The following is a 19,392-nucleotide window of genomic DNA, read 5'->3' on the forward strand; positions in this document are numbered from 1 at the left end:
CGGCGCGGGACGGCCGAAGGAGGGGAAGGCGGGAGGAGAGACCGTAGGGGCGAGCTTGCCGGGAAGAGGCGGATCAGACAAGGAGCAGGCATCTCGGGCGATCTCTCAGTGGGAACAAGTGAACCAGATCAAAACGCGAAAATCTAAACCAGATCATGGGCGCATTCCGCCTGCGATGCTCAAGCCCCGGGGAGCTCCTCAGCTAAGCACATGTTAAAAAGTCTGCTCAACCATCCTTTGGTGGACTTCATCCATAAACATGTGGACAACATCGATATCATTACCCTGGGGAAAAGTCCCAAAACATGTTCAATAAAATGGAGCTTTCTGGATCTAATGATGCCGTCTAATAGTGTACCCCACGATGCAATAACACAAGAATGTTGCAACAGAGTATGTAGTGCTGCTGCTAGAGGAAGGAGTGGGGGATGAATTAGTAGTAATGCCGAAGGCAAAGCAACAACCCAGAGCTCAATTCTTGGATGATGTGGGCAGAGATGCAACTAATCTGGGAGCGAGAGATTAGGTTACACATTCATAAACAAACCACAGCCAAAAGAACATGACCACAACACCAGGAGGACATATCAAGGGGCTTGTTTGAAATGTGGAGGAAGAAACCCATGGATATAATGAGGCACTTTAAGTTAGGTCGCCAGTTCTGCTGAGCACTTCAAAACGCTCATATGTGAATTTGCAAAAGAAAAACACTGAACCCATTGAAAGGGAGAAAAATGATTTCCTATCACCTTGAGCAAGGACATGAATACTGCACAACATCCAGGAAATGCTGGAACACCATGTACACACCTGGATGCTCAATCAATTCAAATACCGATCGCGTGTGCATTATCATCTTTTACGAGCGATGCACAAATTCCACTTTAAAAGAATCCAAAAGTTAACGTTCATTTCTACCGCTGCTCAAAACGCATTGAAAAAGAGCAAAATGCACGTCCAAGCGATACTCACCACCTCCGGGGGGCTGTTCCAATGTTCGTAGGAATGAGCGGCATAAGGGAATATTCGCTCATTGATGATGTGTAAGGTCGTGAGAGCAATGACCTTCATAGAGCTGAAATATCTCTCCCAGAAAAAGAGTGCCTGGAAGACACACAAAACGGAGGGTTACACTATTCCCCGAGTCTCCACTATCATTCAGATGTGTAATAAAAACATTTTCACTGTGGGTTTGTTAATACAATGGCTATGTGGTGCCTATTTGCTTGCTAAATGTTTCTAGAAATAGTATACCGATGATAGTTAAGTTACAATTTGACTGCCTAGATGCCCGACCTTCCTGTTCCAAAGGCATTTCATTGGCATTTTTTTTTAACCGATTTCTCCAAGGAGCGAAACACTTTACTATTGTGCAAAGAACTTTAAAGCAGAAGTTGCGTTGGGTGGAGCAGTTGGTGGCTGCTCTTCCTTGAGCATTTGTGACAACGCATTTGTGAAAATGATCATTTTGAAGACAGTAATGTGCAGTTATTGCTTGCGGAGCTCGACATCATCCACAGTTATTTGTTTGTATGCCTTGATATGTAATAACATCCATCCAAAGCCTTCTCTACAACCGAGGGAAAGGGTTGTGGAGTGTTTACTATGAATATCATACAAACATGTCAAGCCACATTGAGAAGACAATGTATACCTGATGTCAAGGTGCATTATAGTTGTTACCTCCACCAGCGAAGGATGTTTTCAACTGTGTCTCTTTGTTACTTGCAAAATCGAAGATTTTTCAAGTATGTTACTTGTTCTTCTGCGTTATTACTTCACAAAATTATTGTTGATCACTCCAGTTTGTGTGTGTGTGTTTGTCTGTCTGTCCACTCACTTATAGTTGCCTACAGGTAACAATTCTAAACCGATATTCACGAAACATCACCAAATAGTGTGTGTGTGTGTGTGTGTGTGTGTGTGTGTGTGTGTGTGTGTGTGTGTGTGTGTATGTCAATAATCAATATGTGTGTATGTGTATGTGAATATATATATATATATATTGTTGTGGATATGAGGATTGTATTTTTTTTATTGTGTGTTTTATTAATATTGCTTGATTCTGGACCCTCCTGCCTCCAGTGTTGTGTAAAGGTCAAAGGGCGTCCCATAATTAGTCCATAAAGCATACACGTCAGCCAATCATAGATTTCCCCCTGGTTGATAGTTATATCTTTATTATGTGTATTAGGGTAAGGCCTTGTCTCCCATTAAGATGACACTCCATTGCACCAAGTGAAATAGAGTAGATTCCTTTCACACCCCCCTTTCATCATTGCCAAGCCTCGATTGCCAATTACATCCCCTCCAAAACCACCATTGAACATGTGCTCGGGTCAGGGAAGAAGGCCGTGCCCGCCCGTCGTCATCAAGGGTGGAGCCAGAGGGTCGCGCGACCAACCAGGGCCGAGGTGAGCACACCGAGGGGCGTGTCCTAAAGGCCGGCGGCTTGATCGCCGGAGGCGCTATAAAAAGCGCGCGCGCAAGGTACTAGAAAGGGAGATCATCCGGGGAGATCATCCAGAGAGATCATCCAGAGAGATCATCCAGAGAGATCATCCAGAGAGATCATCCAGAGAGATCATCCAGAGAGAACATAGAGATCATCCAGGGAAGCACACAGCCTGCTATTCGTCGCCTTGCTCGCCAAAGTTGGACCAAGCAAGAGAGTTGGGCAAGAAGCAAGCACGTTGTTCAGTGGTGTGGTTGGACCAGACGAGTCCTGGCAAAGCACGCGACGTCCACGCAGCAGGAGCAGCAGTCACAGCAGCTTCAGATACAGCAGCTTGGGGCCTGGACGGCAGTTCTGAGCGGGGCCGCGAAGGAACGGCAGCTGCCAAACGCGCCGATCGTGCTGCAGTACCGGTGGACCTTCCTCTCCCTCTAGCCATCCACCTCCCGCCAGTCCTATCATCATTCCCCGCGTGAGTCTGTCTTTGTTTGTTCTGTCCCTGGGTATTTAATTAAGCTTGTATAAGGAATTTGCACTGTGTCTCTAATATCTTCTGTATATTATTTTCTTATCTTTGCTCCTCCTTGGTTTTTTTGAGCCTGTAAATAGTAAATAAATTAGATTCGTATTTCCAACCTTTTTGTCTTCTTCTTCTTCACATCCGTGTCGCCTTAGTCTTTTCCCTATTGAATATCTGTGGCGCGATCCGGCCAACGTTCGGGAATCGGGTTAGTCGGGGTAACTGTACGGCCGCGGGGCCATCCACTCGGCAAACACAACATCTTATCCGCGGTCCGTAACAATTGGTGTCTGGGAGTGAGATACGAGGCCCGAACCACATTTTTAAAACATCTAAAAAAAAATTTGGTCAAAATTTGGAGCGGCCGAAATTTGGTTTGTTTTAAAGTAAAACCCGAATTTTGAAATCGCGCCATGGCTAGTCAAGGCGATCGGATGCCGGTGGGGGAACTAGAGGAGGGGTTAGGAGTAACCCAGGATCAGAGGGACGAAATAGAGGAGAGCAATGAGGAGGTGGTTGAGGAGGTTTCAGGCGCGCAAGATGGCGCTCTCGCGCACGAGGTTACGGGCGCGCAAAATGGCGCCTTTGCGCACGCGGTTACAGCGGCACCAAATTTAGCGGCGCCCGTGACCGTAGCAGCACCGGTGGATTTGAACCTTTTTATGGAACAAATAAAGGCCTTTATGGTTAAGTCGGGTGAAGAAATGGAAGACAGAAGGAGGGCTGATAGTGAGAAAATGGAAAGCAGAATGATGGGGGCAATGAGGGACAAAGCGAGGGGTACCAGTGCCCAAATTGGGAAGATAGACAGTAAATTTGAGGTGTTAGACAAGAAAATTGAGGGGTTAGACAAGAAATTTGAGGGGTTAGACAAGAAATTTGAGGAGTTAGACAATGGGATAGAAGGGGTGAAACATGGGTTAACGGGGGTGGAAAATAGAATGGCTGCCCAGGAGAATCAGATAGAGGGGGTGAAAAATGGGTTAATGGGGTTAGAAAATAGGATGGAAGGCAAATTGCGGGAAGTAGGGGAGCAATCCGCCCGGGAAATCAAACGGATGGGGAACCAGATAGAGGAGGTGAAAATCGGGTTAGAAGGTAAATTGGATGCTCAGAGGGATGAATTGGGACAGATGAGGGTGGCATCTACGGAGGAGATGGAGGAGATGAAGGAGATGAAGGAGATGAAGGAGATGAAGGAGATGAAGGAGATGAAGGAGATGAAGGAGATGAAGGAGATGAAGGAGATGAAGGAGATGAAGGAGATGAAGGAGATGAAGGAGATGAAGGAGATGAAGGAGATGAAGGAGATGAAGGAGATGAAGGAGATGAAGGAGATGAAGGAGATGAAGGAGATGAAGGAGATGAAGGAGATGAAGGAGATGAAGGAGATGAAGGAGATGAAGGAGATGAAGGAGATGAAGGAGATGAAGGAGATGAAGGAGGAAGTACGACGAGGTGTAAGCGAGGAAGTCTCGGGGGTACGCGAGGAGGTAAAGCGAGGTGAAAAGTGCATGGAGAAAGAGGTGAGAAATGGGACGGCAAAGTTACAAGGGGGCATAGAGGACCTGACGGAGGAGGTGGAACAGCTGACGGTGGGACAGACGGAGTTAGTGGAGCAGGTACAAAGGAACACTGCGGTACTAGGAGGGTTAAAAGCGACACAAAGAGACATCAAGGACGACTTGATAGCGACGAAGAGGCAATGTCAGATGGTACGTGAGGGACTGACAACGAGGTTGGACGAGGTGACAGAAGTAATGGAGACGAAGGACCGGGAGGTGAGGACGCACATATAAACGGTCAAGGTAGCCTTAGAGGACGAGATAGAGACGACGCACCGGGAAATAAAAGAGGTGAAGCAAAAGTTAGAGGAAGTGGAAGACGAGGTGAGTGAAATTAAGAAGAGACGGAAGGAAACTAAAAAGGAGATAAGGGAGGAAGTGATGGAGTATGTGCAAGGTCTGTGTTCAAATCATGATGATGTGCTTACTAACCAAATAAAGAGTTTGCAGGTGGCGAAGGAGGTGCGGAGACGAGGTGCCAAGGTGAGTGGCGATATACGAGGAAATGTATATGATGTGAGGGGAGCTTCAGTCGGCTTGGGGGTTGATTTGGATCCGGATGTTCGTGAGAGGCCGTTGGTGAAGTGTGCGACAGGTACGGTGTGCGAAGGAAGAGGTGTGCGAGAATGTCCGACCATGGGGTGTGTGAGGAAAAAGTGCGCGCCGAGGAGTGAGTGTGCCGTCGAGAGTGAGTTGGTTGTTGTGCGTGTGCGAGGGAGCACATGGAAGCGCGGGATGGGGAGTGTTACAAGGGATGTAACGGAAGCATGCACACCTGTGGTGAGTGTTAGGGAGGGTGTAACGGGAGAGCGTGCGCGAGGATGCGCGAGAAAGGTGTGTAACGGACGGGTGCATGAGGAAAGAGTGCGCTGTCAAAAGTAAGGGTGAGTGCGCGACCAAGTGTGGAGGTGAGAGTAGTGAGAGTGACACGGAGCGAAAGTTGGTCGTGGCAGGTGAGAGAGGATGTACACCTGGAATGGAGGGATGCACACCTGGAATGGTAGAACGCGTATGGGAATGCACGTTGGAGTTGGTCGTGAGGCACGTGGTTGGGTGTGCAAGTGAGAGCGCACCTGTGATTGTCACAGAGGAGGTGACCGAGGAGGGGGCGCGAAGAGGTGTGTTGGTGAGGTGTGCGAACGACGAGTGTGTGCAAAGGTGTGCGGTGGTCAGGTGTGTGACCAAGTCTGTGAGCGAAAGAACGAGTGCAATAGCGAAGTACGCGGGGTGTACGGGCGGCGTTGGAGCACCGAGCTCGGTGAGGGTGAAAGGGGTAGCGTATGCGTGTGAGCATGCAGGTGAAGCATCGACGGTAACCGGGTTAGCGGTTAGAGCGACCTATAGCCGAATCGGGCCCTCGGTGCGCGCCGAGCAGCTTCGCGTGCCGCGAGGACCAGCGGGGATCCGAACCACGGCGGTTTCGAAAGAACCGCCATACGCGATCCACGCTGGGCCTCGCTTTGAACGGCCGCGTCCGTGCTCCACTAGGCGGAGCGGGCAGCCCGATAGGAAGGGTCGTCATGGCGACCCCTTTTTGTTGAGGCGTTCTGGCAGGTCGAGATCGGGCCATTGGACGGCTCTGTGCCGAGGTGGTGCGTGGGATCTCGGCCCGGGTAAACCTCCTTCCCTGCACCGAGTGCCGGACGTATCCACCCGCTGGCACCAAACAACCCGCATTCATTGCTCGGCTTTACGAAGCCGAGCTTTAGAAGTGAATTCGCGCACCGAGAGGCACGAGTGAGTAGACGTGATGATGAGGATAGTGTTTTGGACCCGAAATTAGAAAAACAAAATTTGAGGATTGGCAAAGGATTGGCAGAGTGATGATTGGCAGATTGGTAGCGATTGGCAAATTTTTGATTGGCTGGAATTTGGTGAGCAAAATTGGTAGGAGAAGATACCCGATGTGGTGGGATGGCAACTCTGTCATCCCTCACAGCGGGGGCAAAGGAGCACTAGTGTTATGGGGTTTATGGTAGTGAAAACTAGCCCGGGAGGGTTTGGATAATGTGTAGGGATCTAGACAAGATGACAATAGGTAAAGTTAAGATTAGTTAGTGACAATGATACCTGTAGTGGGGATGCAGGTAGATTAGAGTGGATGATAATGACGTGGTATGTGCTTAGTTTAAAGGGAAGAAGGGGAGCACTAAGTTAGCAGGGCACCAGGTAGTTCAGATGATGCCGTGTGAGTGTTGGAGGTGTATTCAGAAGTGTATTGTGAAAAGTGTGTGAGGAACAGGTGTGATTGCACAGGTGTGCAACTGAACAGGTGTATGGAGCAGTGTTTGAGAGAGTGATGGTGATGAGTATTGTGCTGACCAAATGGTCCAGGAAGGAAGGAGGGTGCAGGTGGCACCAGGTGTGATTGCACAGGTGTGCAACGACAGGTGTATGGAGAATGGTTGTGTGAAATACATGGAGTGTGGAATATATGGAGTATTGGAATGGATGTTCGTGGAGTGAGTATGGTGGAAACTATGGAGTGGAGTGGATGGTGCGAAGGTGTGAATGGGGGAAGAGTGGACCCCCATCACGAATACCCGGGGAGGGTAGTGTAAGTGTTAGGTAGAGGGTACAGGTAAATTGTGGTTGGATATTGGCATCTGTGGTGCGTGGTGGAAGAATGATGTTTGGATGGGTGCATTAGTGTTGTGGAAATGGCTGGGCGTGTAGCCTGTTAGTGTGTGTAGTTGGTTTGGGCACTCCACCACTGTGAGGATGTCGGCCAGGTGAGGCCGCAGGTGGGCTCTGGGAGCCGGTAGAGTTGTTGTGGATGGGGCCCGAGGATCCTGAGGACGGATCCGGGTAGCCCAGTGCCAGAGGGCACCGAGGGGTGACAGAGCCAGGAAGGGCCTTCCCCAGTTAGATAGGTTAGGGTGAGGAGCTAGGTAAGCTCGGGTGGCAACTGCAGTGGTGGAGGTGTGCAGACCTGCTGGGAGAGCTACACGCCCCAGTCCTGAAATTGTGCAAGGGCACCGGGAGATGAATCGGGGGAGTGAGACCCCAAATTGAGAAGCACCACAGTTTGGTCAATGGGAATTGGTTTTTTAGAACCCATAGTGTAAGTTGGCCAATGGATTGGCAGGGAAGGACCCCGGGTAGTGTAAAGTGTGTTAAAGTCATTTAGAAGGTAGTTAGGATGGAAATCTCCTCGCACCATCTACATCCACTCACCTGAGATGACGTACCTCCACACCATGCCAGGTGGTTTTTGTTATTTTTATGATGCAAATGTTTGGAATGTGAGACGCATCATGACGTGGGTGTGACATTGTGCTTTGTGTTCCATCTCTGCCTCCTTATGAGGATTGATGATGAATTGGGTGATGGCAAATTTTGGATAGAGGGATTGTGGGAACGAATTTGGTATAGGGGAAATATGGGGAAGACGTGACAGTAGTGACGAATTTGTAAATGTGTAGATTTTGTAAACGTGGGGTAAGGGCAAGGGTAGTGTAACTGACAGGGGGGGTGACGTACAGTAGGGACGAGCTTTCTAACTTCGCTCTCCGTACGCACTTCACCTTGCATTGCCTTATTGATGTGTACCCTTGTGACCTTACCCCTCGCTCATCTGTCTCTTCCCCCCTTTTGTCTCCCACATGAGGACCTGTGCGCCACTGGGCGCCGGGGGGAGCGTGCGTGAGTCCGCCATTGTGCGCCCGGAACTCCCAGAACCAGCTGTCTGCATCGATGCACCACATTATGGACCACATGTCTGTGGCTGAGCACCACTGATGGACCCCATGGGTTGGGGCATGGCCCCTCTGCTAGAACCGGCCATGAGGGCCTGAAATCTTGCTGGCGGACCTTGGCCACAGGGCACCGATGCCCCACAGGTGGACCACCCTTAGTTGGCCCCTGAGGCCCTAAATAAAAACGAACACAAGTTGTGCTTTTTATTATTTCCAACTAGGCCGCATGAAGCCAGAAGACGTCGGGAAGAACATCGGCCCAGCAGAGAAAGAGAAGATCACCACCAGTTGTTTTGTTGTGTTTATTATGAACCATGGTGACTGTGCACCGAGTGGTGCTTTGTGGTGCTTGTGGTGCTTTGTGGTGCTTTTGGGTGCTTTGGTGGTATTGGTACTGGTGCATCGATGCAATGCGTGCTGTCTCCTCCCTCCCAACAGGAATTTCTTTTTCTTGTTCCCTAAAAAGAAAAAAGAAAAACACAGGTCCTGGGTTGCGTTGTAAATAAGAAATAACGTCATTGTAAATAATGCTCCCCACCGTAAATGTATAGTTTGAGAATAATTCCGTAATTCGGTTAGCTGTGGGCTTGAGTCTGTTAGACAGGGTGCAATGCAATAGGGGGACATACTTATTTGTGTTTTAAGATTGTCACACTCAGGGTCAGGTTAATTGTAGAGGGAATTACACCTACGTGTCACACTAAGTTAAAGTTTTGTAGGCCCGAGCACGGGCCTGAAGAAAGGAGGGTGCAGTGTAACGGTTTTGAGAAGTGTAACGAATTTGAGAAGTGTAACGGTTTTTGAGAAGTGTAACAATTTTGGAGGAAGTGTAACGAATGTGAAAAGTATGGTTTTGTTGTGTGTAACACCCTCGTAATGTAAATAATGGTCGCAGCCGTCCTCCTAGTTAATTCCGTGAAACTTACACACAGGCCACGATATATCTTTTTAAATAGTTTATTTCCTTATTCCATGTAGGCTAAATATGTGTTTCCCACTAGATTGACTCTGCATTGTATCAAACGAAATAAGCGTAGGCCCTTTCAATTTCCCCAATCATCTCCGCTCTCCAAAGTTCCTTTCAAAAGCGGTGCGAGTGGTGTTCAATCCCGCAAGCCGCCATTGCCCATGTGCTCATCTCGGAGAAGAGGGGGGGGTAGGAGCCGCCAACTCACAGGTGTGGCACGTCGTCATGATCAAAGGAGGAATCGGACAGCCCTAACAGCCAACCAACACCGCGGTTAGCGACCCGGTAGGCGTGCCCTCGCAGCCGGCGGCTTGATTCCGCCCGGAGTAATAAAAGCGACTGGAAGGGACTGCTTCAGGAGATGAGAGAAGAGGTGACCTGCGAGAGGAGCTGTGAGTGAGCTGTGAGACGAGAGACGCTCCAAACCCAAAAAGGAGAGATACTTGGGGAGGAAACAAGGTTTGAAGGAGTGACGCGCTGAGAGGAGGGAGACGGCTCCACCAGAAGGAGAGGAACAGGTGTAACCGAGCCAGCGCGTGACGTCTACAGCATCGGCAGCGGATACGCGACGGAGGGTTTTCCCGCCAAAAACGCGAGGAATTGAGAGCTGCTGCCTCCGACCCTGCCTCCCTCTCCAGCAATCCACCTCAAGCCATACCTGCCTGCAATATCCCCCGTGTAAGTGTGAACGTCGTCTGTCCTAATCGTTGTCCTGGGGTTAAGTAAATTGAATAGTATAAGCTAACGATGCACTGTGTGACTGCTTCTTCCATCCATTGCTGTAAATAATTTTGGTCGCTCTTTCTTTTTCCTTGTGTGTGTATAATAAATCTGTTCTTCCTCCGTACTCTGTCTTCTTCTCTTTTCCTTCTCTTTCGGTCGCTTTAGAGGTTTCCCGATTGAATATCTGTGGTGCGATCTGGTCAACGTTGGGGGAGTCGGGCCAATTGGGGATCCTGTTAGGTCGCGGTTGGACCATCCGCTCGGCCCATCATAACATCTAAACCGCGATCTGTAACAATATATATATATATATATATATATATATATATATATATAGATATATATATATATAGATATACAGTGGAACCTTGACTTACGAGTTTAATTCGTTCTGTGACCGAGCTCGTAACTCAAATTGCTCGTATCTCAAATCAAATTTCCCCATTGAAATGCATTGAAATGCTATTAATCCGTTCCAGCCCGCCAAAAACCACACCAATTTTTTTTTAAATATACAGTATATATAAAAATATCTCGCGCTTTATATTTCACCTGTATGCAGCATACAAGTTGGCAGGATGGCCTGGACTGGAGGTACGCACACTTGACTCTAAAGTCTAAACTGTCCAGCCTGGGTTTGAATCCCGACCCAGCTATAACCTGTCATGGGTGAATCACAGGCAGGGTGATTCATCAATGTGTGTACCGCTAAACTGGGCGCCCCGTTTGCGTCCCATTAGTTGTTGGATGTTAAGGATCTCACCGTGTTTTCCACAAAGAGAAGGCGAGCTATCGCCGGCACTCTGAACAAGTTGTGGCCTGGCATGCTCTTCTCCTCTGCCGTTATATACGTCCTCCTCGGCACCTCGCTCATGTTTTTCGACGATTGCGTGTTTTATATCCAAGCACAAGTTTTATATAAAACACGACGATTGCGTGTTTTATATCCACAAGTTGTGGCCTGGCATGCTCTTCTCCTCTGCCGTTATATACGTCCTCCTCGACACCTCGCTCATGTTTTTCGACGATTGCGTGTTTTATATCCAAGCACATCATCCTCTTCTTCTTCTCAGCACTGCACTTGCCACTCACTTTCTTAGGCCCCATGGTTAAAACTAAGAAATTTTCCGAAATAACCAAAATGCGAAAACAAAAATGCAGCGCTATACGACAGAGATACGTACTGTACTTGCACGGCAAGATAACCACGTGACCAGAACCCACCTGGCGGCGTAAACTCGAAATAACCAAAATGCGAAAACAAAAATGCAGCGCTATACGACAGAGATACGTACTGTACTTGCACGGCAAGATAACCACGTGACCAGAACCCACCTGGCGGCGTAAACTCGAAATAACCAAAATGCGAAAACAAAAATGCAGCGCTATACGACAGAGATACTGTACTTGCACGGCAAGATAACCACGTGACCGGGTGGCGAAAGCTCGTAACTCAGATCTCGGCACGCATCTCAAAGCAATAAACCGCCCGAGCGACGGCTCGTATCTCGAAAAACTCGTAAGTTGGGGCACTCGTAAGTCAAGGTTCCACTGTATATAGATATATATAGATATATATAGATATATATATATAGATATATATATATCTGTGCAGTGTCTGTCTTGTGTTGTCATAGAACTACTTTCTCAAACTTTTGTGAAATCGTACCAAACTTCTGGTATGCACATATCTCTCTCGTCGGTATGTCCTAAGGGTATTTTCTTTGAAAAATGTTCAAATTTTATTTATTTTTTTGGGGGAGGGAAATTTTTTTTTTTCAACTTCAATGATTTATAAAATGTGATATCACGTATATTACAAATACATTTGAATCTTGAATATTTTGAATTATTGTTTGAATTATGATTGGTTTAAACCATGACAAAACGGCAACTCGGATACAGTCATTTATCTATATATCGACACATCTGGGCAGTGTCTGTGTTGTAACTTAACGACTCCCTCAAACTTTTGTTTCCGTGGTTGTGAAGTGTTTTTAATAACGTGGTGGTTTTGAATCACGTGATGGTGAGGTATTTTGAATTATATGGTGGTGAGGTGTTTTAAATCACATGGTGGTGAGGTGTTTTTAAATCAGATGGTGGTGAGGTGTTTTTAAATCACATGGTGGTGAGGTGTTTTTAAATCACATGGTGGTGAGGTGTTTTTAAATCACATGGTGGTGAGGTGTTTTTAAATCACATGGTGGTGAGGTGTTTTTTAATCACATGGTGGTGAGGTGTTTTGAAATCACATGGTGGTGAGGTGTTTTGAAATCACATGGTGGTGAGGTATTTTTAATTACGTGGTGGTGAGGTATTTATAATTACGTGTTGGTGAGGTGTTTTTAATTATGTGGTGGTGAGATGTTTTTAAATGACGTGGTGGTGAGGTGTTTTTAATTACTTGGTGGTGAGATGTTTTTAAATGACATGGTGGTGAGGTGTTTTTAATTACTTGGTGGTGAGATGTTTTTAAATGACGTGGTGGTGAGGTGTTTTTAATTACTTGGTGGTGAGATGTTTTTAAATGACGTGGTGGTGGGGTGTTTTTAATTACTTGGTGGTGAGATGTTTTTAAATGACGTGGTGGTGAGGTGTTTTTATTACGGGTTTTATGGTGGTAGGTGCAGACTGGAACCCCTCAGCCCTTTGTATGTGCTGAGGGGTTCTTTCTTGAAAAAAAAAACATTCAACCTGAATCTTCAACCTAAATTGCCTATAAAAATGTAATATCACAAACACAACAAATACATTTGTGCAAAATAATTGTTTGTATGATGATTGGTGTAAATCATGACAACACAGCAACTCAGGTACAGTCATTATCCTCAGCTAAAATAAGCCCGTTCCCCAGTAACGTCGCTTGGTGAGGCGAGCACAGCGAACCGAGCCAAGCTAGTATATATATATATATATATATATATATATATATATATATATATATATATATATATATATATATATATATATATATATATCGAAACCCTATATATATATATATATACACACATACCTATTGTTACGGAAACGGAGTACGGCGCTCCCCTTGGCGGGGGGGGGGGGGGGGGTTAATCCCCCTTCTATTTGCACTGGCTGTCTCCGATCCTGAAGCTACAACGTCCTTCCGGGACCGACGGTAGGTAGGGTTTGTTAGGCCTAGGGGTTCGCTACGTACCTAATTACTACCGCCAGCCGGGAACGAGGGAATAACTTCTGCTCGAACCACGGTTTTAGATGGACTAGTTGCCGAGCGGTTTTAGCAACCCGAAGTTCGAGCCATTTATCAAGGACTAACCCGATTCTGAGCGTTGGCCAAATCGTGCCACAGGTGTTCAATGGGTAAAAGACAGGGACGATGGGACGAGGAAGAAGAAGAAGGCAAAGGTAGGAAATAACAGGATTTATTATTATTTACACAAGATTAAAGGAAGAAAAGAAATCAAAGTAATATACAGAAAATGGAAGGAGCAGGACACAGAACAATTTCTAGCTTATCTATACAGGCTTAACTTATTCCCCAGACAACACAGACAGACAGACGACAGTCAGACTTACACGAATGGGGAATGAAGGCAGGAACGGCTCAGGGAGCGAATGGTCCAGGCCGATGGTAAGGATGCGTCAGGGGGGGAGAAGGATCCAGGCAGCGGTAAGCGTTGAAGTTCACGCTCCGGGCTCGGAGCGAACAGCAGCCGGCAGCTCTGCGTCTTCACAACCGGCGACAATAGGGCCCCTAGAGGGTCTCGGTTTATTGCCGCAATATCAGCACCCCCTCACGTCTTTCTGTCTTCTCCGGTTCAGCTGGATCACGCATCTCCCTGAATAGGCTTGCGCGTGCGCTTATATTGTGCCTGGTGCGATCAAGCCACCTGCCTTTTGGAAACGCCCACCGGTGAGCTCGCCTCGGCCTTGGTTGGTCGCGAGGGCTCACCGATCCCGCCCCTTGATGAGGCGCTGGCAGAGCCACGCCTTGTTCCTGGAGCTTGGCTGACTCCTCCCACTTTCTGCTCCGAGATGACCTCGTGTTCAATGGAGTTTGGGGCGATGATGATGCCAATAACAACCACCCAATGCAACGGTGGCGAACGCTGCCGTGCTGGCGCTCTGGAGGCCACGGCGATATTGTAGGGGATCTATCTTAATTCATTTGGTGCAATGCAATGTCAACTAGTGGAAAACAGAGCCTTAACTGATACACACAATAAAGAAATAACTATAGAGAGGTTCTATGATTGGCTACGTGCTTGTACATGGACTGGCTAAGGGGACGACCTTTGACCTTTACCACAAATGGAGGTATTTACAAGAACTATTTACTAGAGGGTCATATTTACAGACAGGATTCTCAAATCCGCAACACTATATATACACACATATATATATATATACATACATACATACATACATATATATATACATACATACATACATATATACATACATATATATATATATATATTATATATTGCTATGGTTTTGAGATTGGCACATTGAAGTCATTAAAGGTTAAAGGGTTGCCCCCCATAGTTAGTCACACGAACAACATAAAGGCCCATTTGTAGTATAGTTATGTCTTAGTATGTGTAAGAATAGGCCATTTCCCCTCTTCGTGCCTGCGTTGTGTAAAGACAGGAAAATAGGCTTTACTTGCCATCGATTTCCCAGCCACCCTAGCCTCTATCCAGTTTGTTAAGCATTGGCTGCCCACTAGTCGAGTAACACGAGGTAGGCCTAAAAAGGGTGGGGCCGGCGTTGAGGTCGGGGAGCGGCAGCGGGAGACGGTAAGAGCCACCAGCCAATCCGGGCTCTAGCGGCATGGCATGAGAGGGCGTGGTGAGGCGCGTCTGGTGAGTTCGAGAAGGTTCGCGGGGCGGGCCTATATAAGTCACTGCGCAAAGCCCTTGAACAGGACTTGGTCAAAGGACTTGACTTGCATCACGAGCCCTCGGGAGGACTTACAGCATGGTAAGAGGACTCGGGTGCACACGGCAGTGGCGATAGGACTTGAGGGGGTTTGCTCGTTGTGAAAGGACTCGCACACCAGGACTCACGGAGGAGAGATAAGAGGACTTATCAGCAGGACTTTGATGCAAGAGGGTCAGAAGGACTTGTTCAGTGGAGACGCTATTGTGAACTATAACCTCGCAGTATAACGTGCACGCCCAGGGGAAGAAGGAGAAGCGTTGGCGGTACACGTACGCAGGCGCAGCCAGACGTGCCAGGAACGTGAATAGCGCTTTTCACCCAAGCGAGTAAGCACGGCCATAGCCGCAAGTGAAGAACCGCCAGCCGCGTCGAAGTCCGCTCCATACCAATTCGCCCCGTGATAACTCGCTCCGTCCAGACGACACGCGGAGAGCTCCTGCCTTCACCTACTCCAAAGGACGTGCCGGGGACCGGAGAGAACTGCACGAGAGCCATCCCTGGGCAAGCTGCTGAACATCGTCCTGCCATCTGCAAGCCCCGTGTGAGTGTGTGTGTGTGAGACGGGCCCGTGTCCTTGGGTATTAAGTATAAGATTGTTTTAAGGATTGCTCTGTGTCTCTGCTCTTGAACCATTGTACATTGTAAATAATAATAATTAAACCTGTTATTCCTTTGCTTCCCAATTCGATCGCCTTTGTGATTTCTCCATTGACTAAGCGTGGTACGAATAATAACCGCTTGAAACGGGTTCCACCATCATAATAGCGCGAATTACGTGTACGCAACCGCTCGGCGTCTCACCAACACATGTGGTTTGTGCGGGGCTTATTTCCTCGCTTCCAGGGCAGCGCGAGTATTTAGGTAATAGCGAATTTGGTCCGAATACCCTATTTCGCGCTGTCCGGAAGGGATGTCATTGGTCCTGGTCCCGCCAGGCCAGTCAAAGACAAGGGGACTAATTCCCCCCTTGGTAAGGGGAGAAGGCCGGCGGCGGATCCGCAACAATTGGTGTCAGGAGTTGGGATAGGACAGAAGTGCGCTTAACGCACTCCAAATTACGAGCGACCAAAATTTAGTTTTTAAGGTCCAATTTAATTCGTTCCATGGCTAGCCTAGATGGTCGAATGCCGGTGGGGGTAAATGAGGAGGTAGAGGAGGTAGAATCAATAACCCAGGACCCCCGGGAAGAATTGGAAGAAATGGAAGAGGCAATTGATGAGGGGCCGGCAGTAGGGGATGAAAATGGCGGCGCCTCGCACATGGCGACGAGGGCCGCGCCCGCTGCGCAAGTGGGGGTTATGGACATGCAAGCCTTCATGGCGCAATTCATGGCGGGAATGAAAGAAATGATGGGTGAACTGACGAATGACATAAAGAAACTCGATGAAAGATTGGACGCCCAGAGTGACAAATCCACCCGGGAAAGGAAAGAATTTGGGGACAAATTCACTCGGAACATAAAAAAAATGGGAGAGGACATTGATCACATGTTGAGCGAGGAAGTCGCATTGGTACGCGACGAGGTAACGCGATGCGAGGAGCGCGTGGAAAGCGAGCCTGAGCGAGGCGCAGTTAAAACGACTGGGGATAACGAAATAGCGACACGGGGTGTGGAAAGGCCGACGGCCGCCGAGTTGGAAAATGAAATTTTATTTGTGCCGGCGGTCGTCGAGGATAATGAAATGATCATAGTTGAAATTGGGGCCGAAGAGACGGCAGAGTTAGAAATTAAATCGAAGAAAGAAATGGCATGCACCCAAAGTTTGTGTTCACATCGTGATGCCGTACTTGCCAAACAAAAATGAAGGTTTGCAGGTGGGGTTGGCGGAGAAGAGAATCCCGAAGGTGAGTAGGAGCGTGGATGGCACGAAAATGTTTGGCGCGAAAAGATTTTTGGCGCGCTTGGGATCGAGACGCAACCCGGGCGCTCGTGGAAGGTCTGTGGTGCGATGTGAGGGTGAATGGCGCGCGTTTGCGAACGGCACCGGAGCTTAAGTGTGTTACAGAGTGCGAGGAAGAATGCACAACGGAGTGTATGTGGGAAGAGTGTGTTGAAGAGGAGTGTGAAACAGAGTGTGCGATGGCCGAAGAGAGTGTGCAAGAATGCACACCGGAGCGTGTGGTAGAGAGTGTGCAGGAGTGCACACCAGAGCGCGTGATTGGGTGTGCAACAGGAAAGTGCACACCCATGGGTAGGTGTGCGCTGATGGGGTGTGTACCGGGAGAGTGCACACCCGTGGTTCTTAGGAGTGTGTAACAAGAGAGTGAGGGTGTGCGATGGCCAAGTGTGCAACGGAGTGCGCGGGTAGTATGAGTGCACCAGGATGTGCGCGAGGGTGTGTGATGGAGTGTGCGAACGGCGTGAGTGCGCCTGAGTGGTGTGCCCCTGAGTGTGTAAGGAGAGAGAATGCACAGGAGAGTGCAGTAATGGAATGTATGAGCGGCGCTGGGGCGCCTCGGTGTACGAGAGAGGAGTGGGTCGTGTGTGGGTGTGAGAATGCGACTCGGGCATCGACGCAGACCGGGGCAGAGTTTAGGGTGACGGATAGCTTACACGAGCCCTCGGTGCGAGGGGTGCTTTGTGTGCAGTGGGGATCGGCGGGGATCGTTGCCGCGGCGGCGTGCACGATTCGTGCCGGGCCCCGCCCTGTATGGTCGGTGCCGCGCCTTGGCGGGAAAGGCGATCGGCACGGTTCGAGGGGGGGTAGGAGAGGTCGGAGCTTCACCCCCTGGCGGGCGCGGTGCTCCGACCGTGGGAGGTTGGGCCATCGTGCCGGGGACCGAAAGGCTCCACGCAGAGATGGCACCTGGAACCTTGGCCAAACAAAATCTTCTCCCCTGAATTGAAAATGCCGGACGGACCCAACCTACAGTAGACCAACCACCCGTATGCATTGCTCGGCTTTTCGAAGCCGAGCTGTGACGAGAATGTATTGCCGCACCGAGAGGCTCGAGTGGAGTGGACAGTTAGCCATAGTGTTGGCGAATGGTAGCTTTACCATTCTGGGGCAAATGAGCAATAGATTATGGGGTGGCAGTGTAAACTAGATGAGGGCGGGCTAGGATATTGTTAGGGATTTAGAGATGACAATAGGGACAAGATTTAAGTGGTGACTTTTGTACAGGTAGAGGGGACGTAGAGAGATTAGAAGGATAATAACGACGAGGGGGTGCTTAGTGTAAGGGAAGACGGGAAAGCACGCGTATTAGGTGGAAAAGCAGCTAGTTAGATGATGCTGTGTGTGTGTAGTAGTGTGGAGAAATTCTGTGTGTGGATGAGCTTGAGCAAATGAGGATTTGAATGGGGATCGCTGTGTGTATGCGCTCGAGTTTGAGGCGCAAATGAGGCATTGGTTGGGGATAACTGGAGGTAGTGTATGAGTGGTGTATTGAGGACAAGTGGAATTTGTGTTGAGTGAATTGACTTGCATGGTGTGCAAGTGGAAAAAGGAAGTGAGCACAAGAAGTGTGCAAGAGAACTTGGTGTGTGGAATGAGTGGTGTGGAATGAGTGGTGTGGAATGAGTGGTGTGGAATGCATGGTGCGAAGGAGTGAATGGGGGAAGATGGACCCCTTCACGAATACCCGGGGAAGGTAGTTTAAAGTCAAGTAGAGGGATTAGGTAAATTGTTGGATATTGACACCTGTGGTGCAGGTAGTGGCAATGAAGTGCTTGGATGGGTGCATGAGTCAGTGAATGGCTGGGCATGTGGGATTTGTTGGTGCGTATTGTTATTGAAGCACTCCGCCACTGGTAGTTTGTCGGCCAGTTGAGGCCGCAGGTAGGCTCTGGGAGCCAGTCAGAGTAGTGTTCAGTGGGGCCCGAGGATCCTAGGAAAGGACCCGGTAGCCCAATGCCAGAGAGGGCATCAGAGGGGTGAGAGAGCCAGGAAGGGCCTTCCCCGATTTAGAGTAGTCGCAAGGAGCAAGGTAAGCTCGGGTGGCGACTTCAGTGGCGGAGGTGCGCAGGTAGTTGGATCTGCTAGTGGAGCCACACGACCCAGCCCCAAAATTGTGCAAAGGCACAGTAAGAAATATTGGGGAGTGAGACCCAAATTCAGAGGGCACCACAGGGTGGGTCAATGGGAATTGGTTTTTAGAACCACATAGTTTAAAGATGCCAATTGGCAGGGCATGACGCCGGGTAGTGTAACCGAGTTAATGTTATTAGAGTATAGTTAGGATGAGGAATCTCTTAGCCCCATCCACATCCACTCACCAAGGGAGACGGAACTCCACACCAGGTTTTGTAAATGATTTACGTAAGTGAGACGCATCATGACGTGGAAGTGTGACATTGTGTGTAATTCCATCTCTTCCTTCTTGGGAGGGATTGGAAGACGAATTTGGTTTAGAGGGGGATATGGGAGACAGGACGTAGAGACGAATTTGTAAAGTGTAAATACAGGGAGGGGTAAAGGTACTGTAGTGTAGCTGACATGGGGGGTTACGAACGGTTAGGGACGAGCTTGCTTTGCTCGCTCTCCCGCGCCCCTCATGTTGCATTGCTTCGTATTGATGTGTACCTTTGCGTC

General features: G+C 48.6%; 1 protein-coding gene across 4 annotated transcripts in view; it reads right to left on the reverse strand.

Annotated features, from left to right (window-relative positions):
- EXT2 (exostosin glycosyltransferase 2) overlaps window positions 1-19,392 on the reverse strand; it is a 300,617-nt gene that overhangs the window by 189,530 nt on the left and 91,695 nt on the right. For all 4 annotated transcript variants that reach the window (XM_068123895.2, XM_068123894.2, XM_068123892.2 and 1 more), the window contains one exon: window positions 973-1,104. In XM_068123895.2, coding sequence (XP_067979996.1) covers window positions 973-1,104 — 132 coding nt within the window. The remainder of the gene's footprint in view (window positions 1-972; window positions 1,105-19,392) is intronic.

This window comes from Myxine glutinosa, chromosome 8 (assembly GCF_964187855.1).
Source record: "Myxine glutinosa chromosome 8, kmMyxGlut1.1, whole genome shotgun sequence".
NCBI classification, from domain to species: domain Eukaryota; kingdom Metazoa; phylum Chordata; class Myxini; order Myxiniformes; family Myxinidae; genus Myxine; species Myxine glutinosa.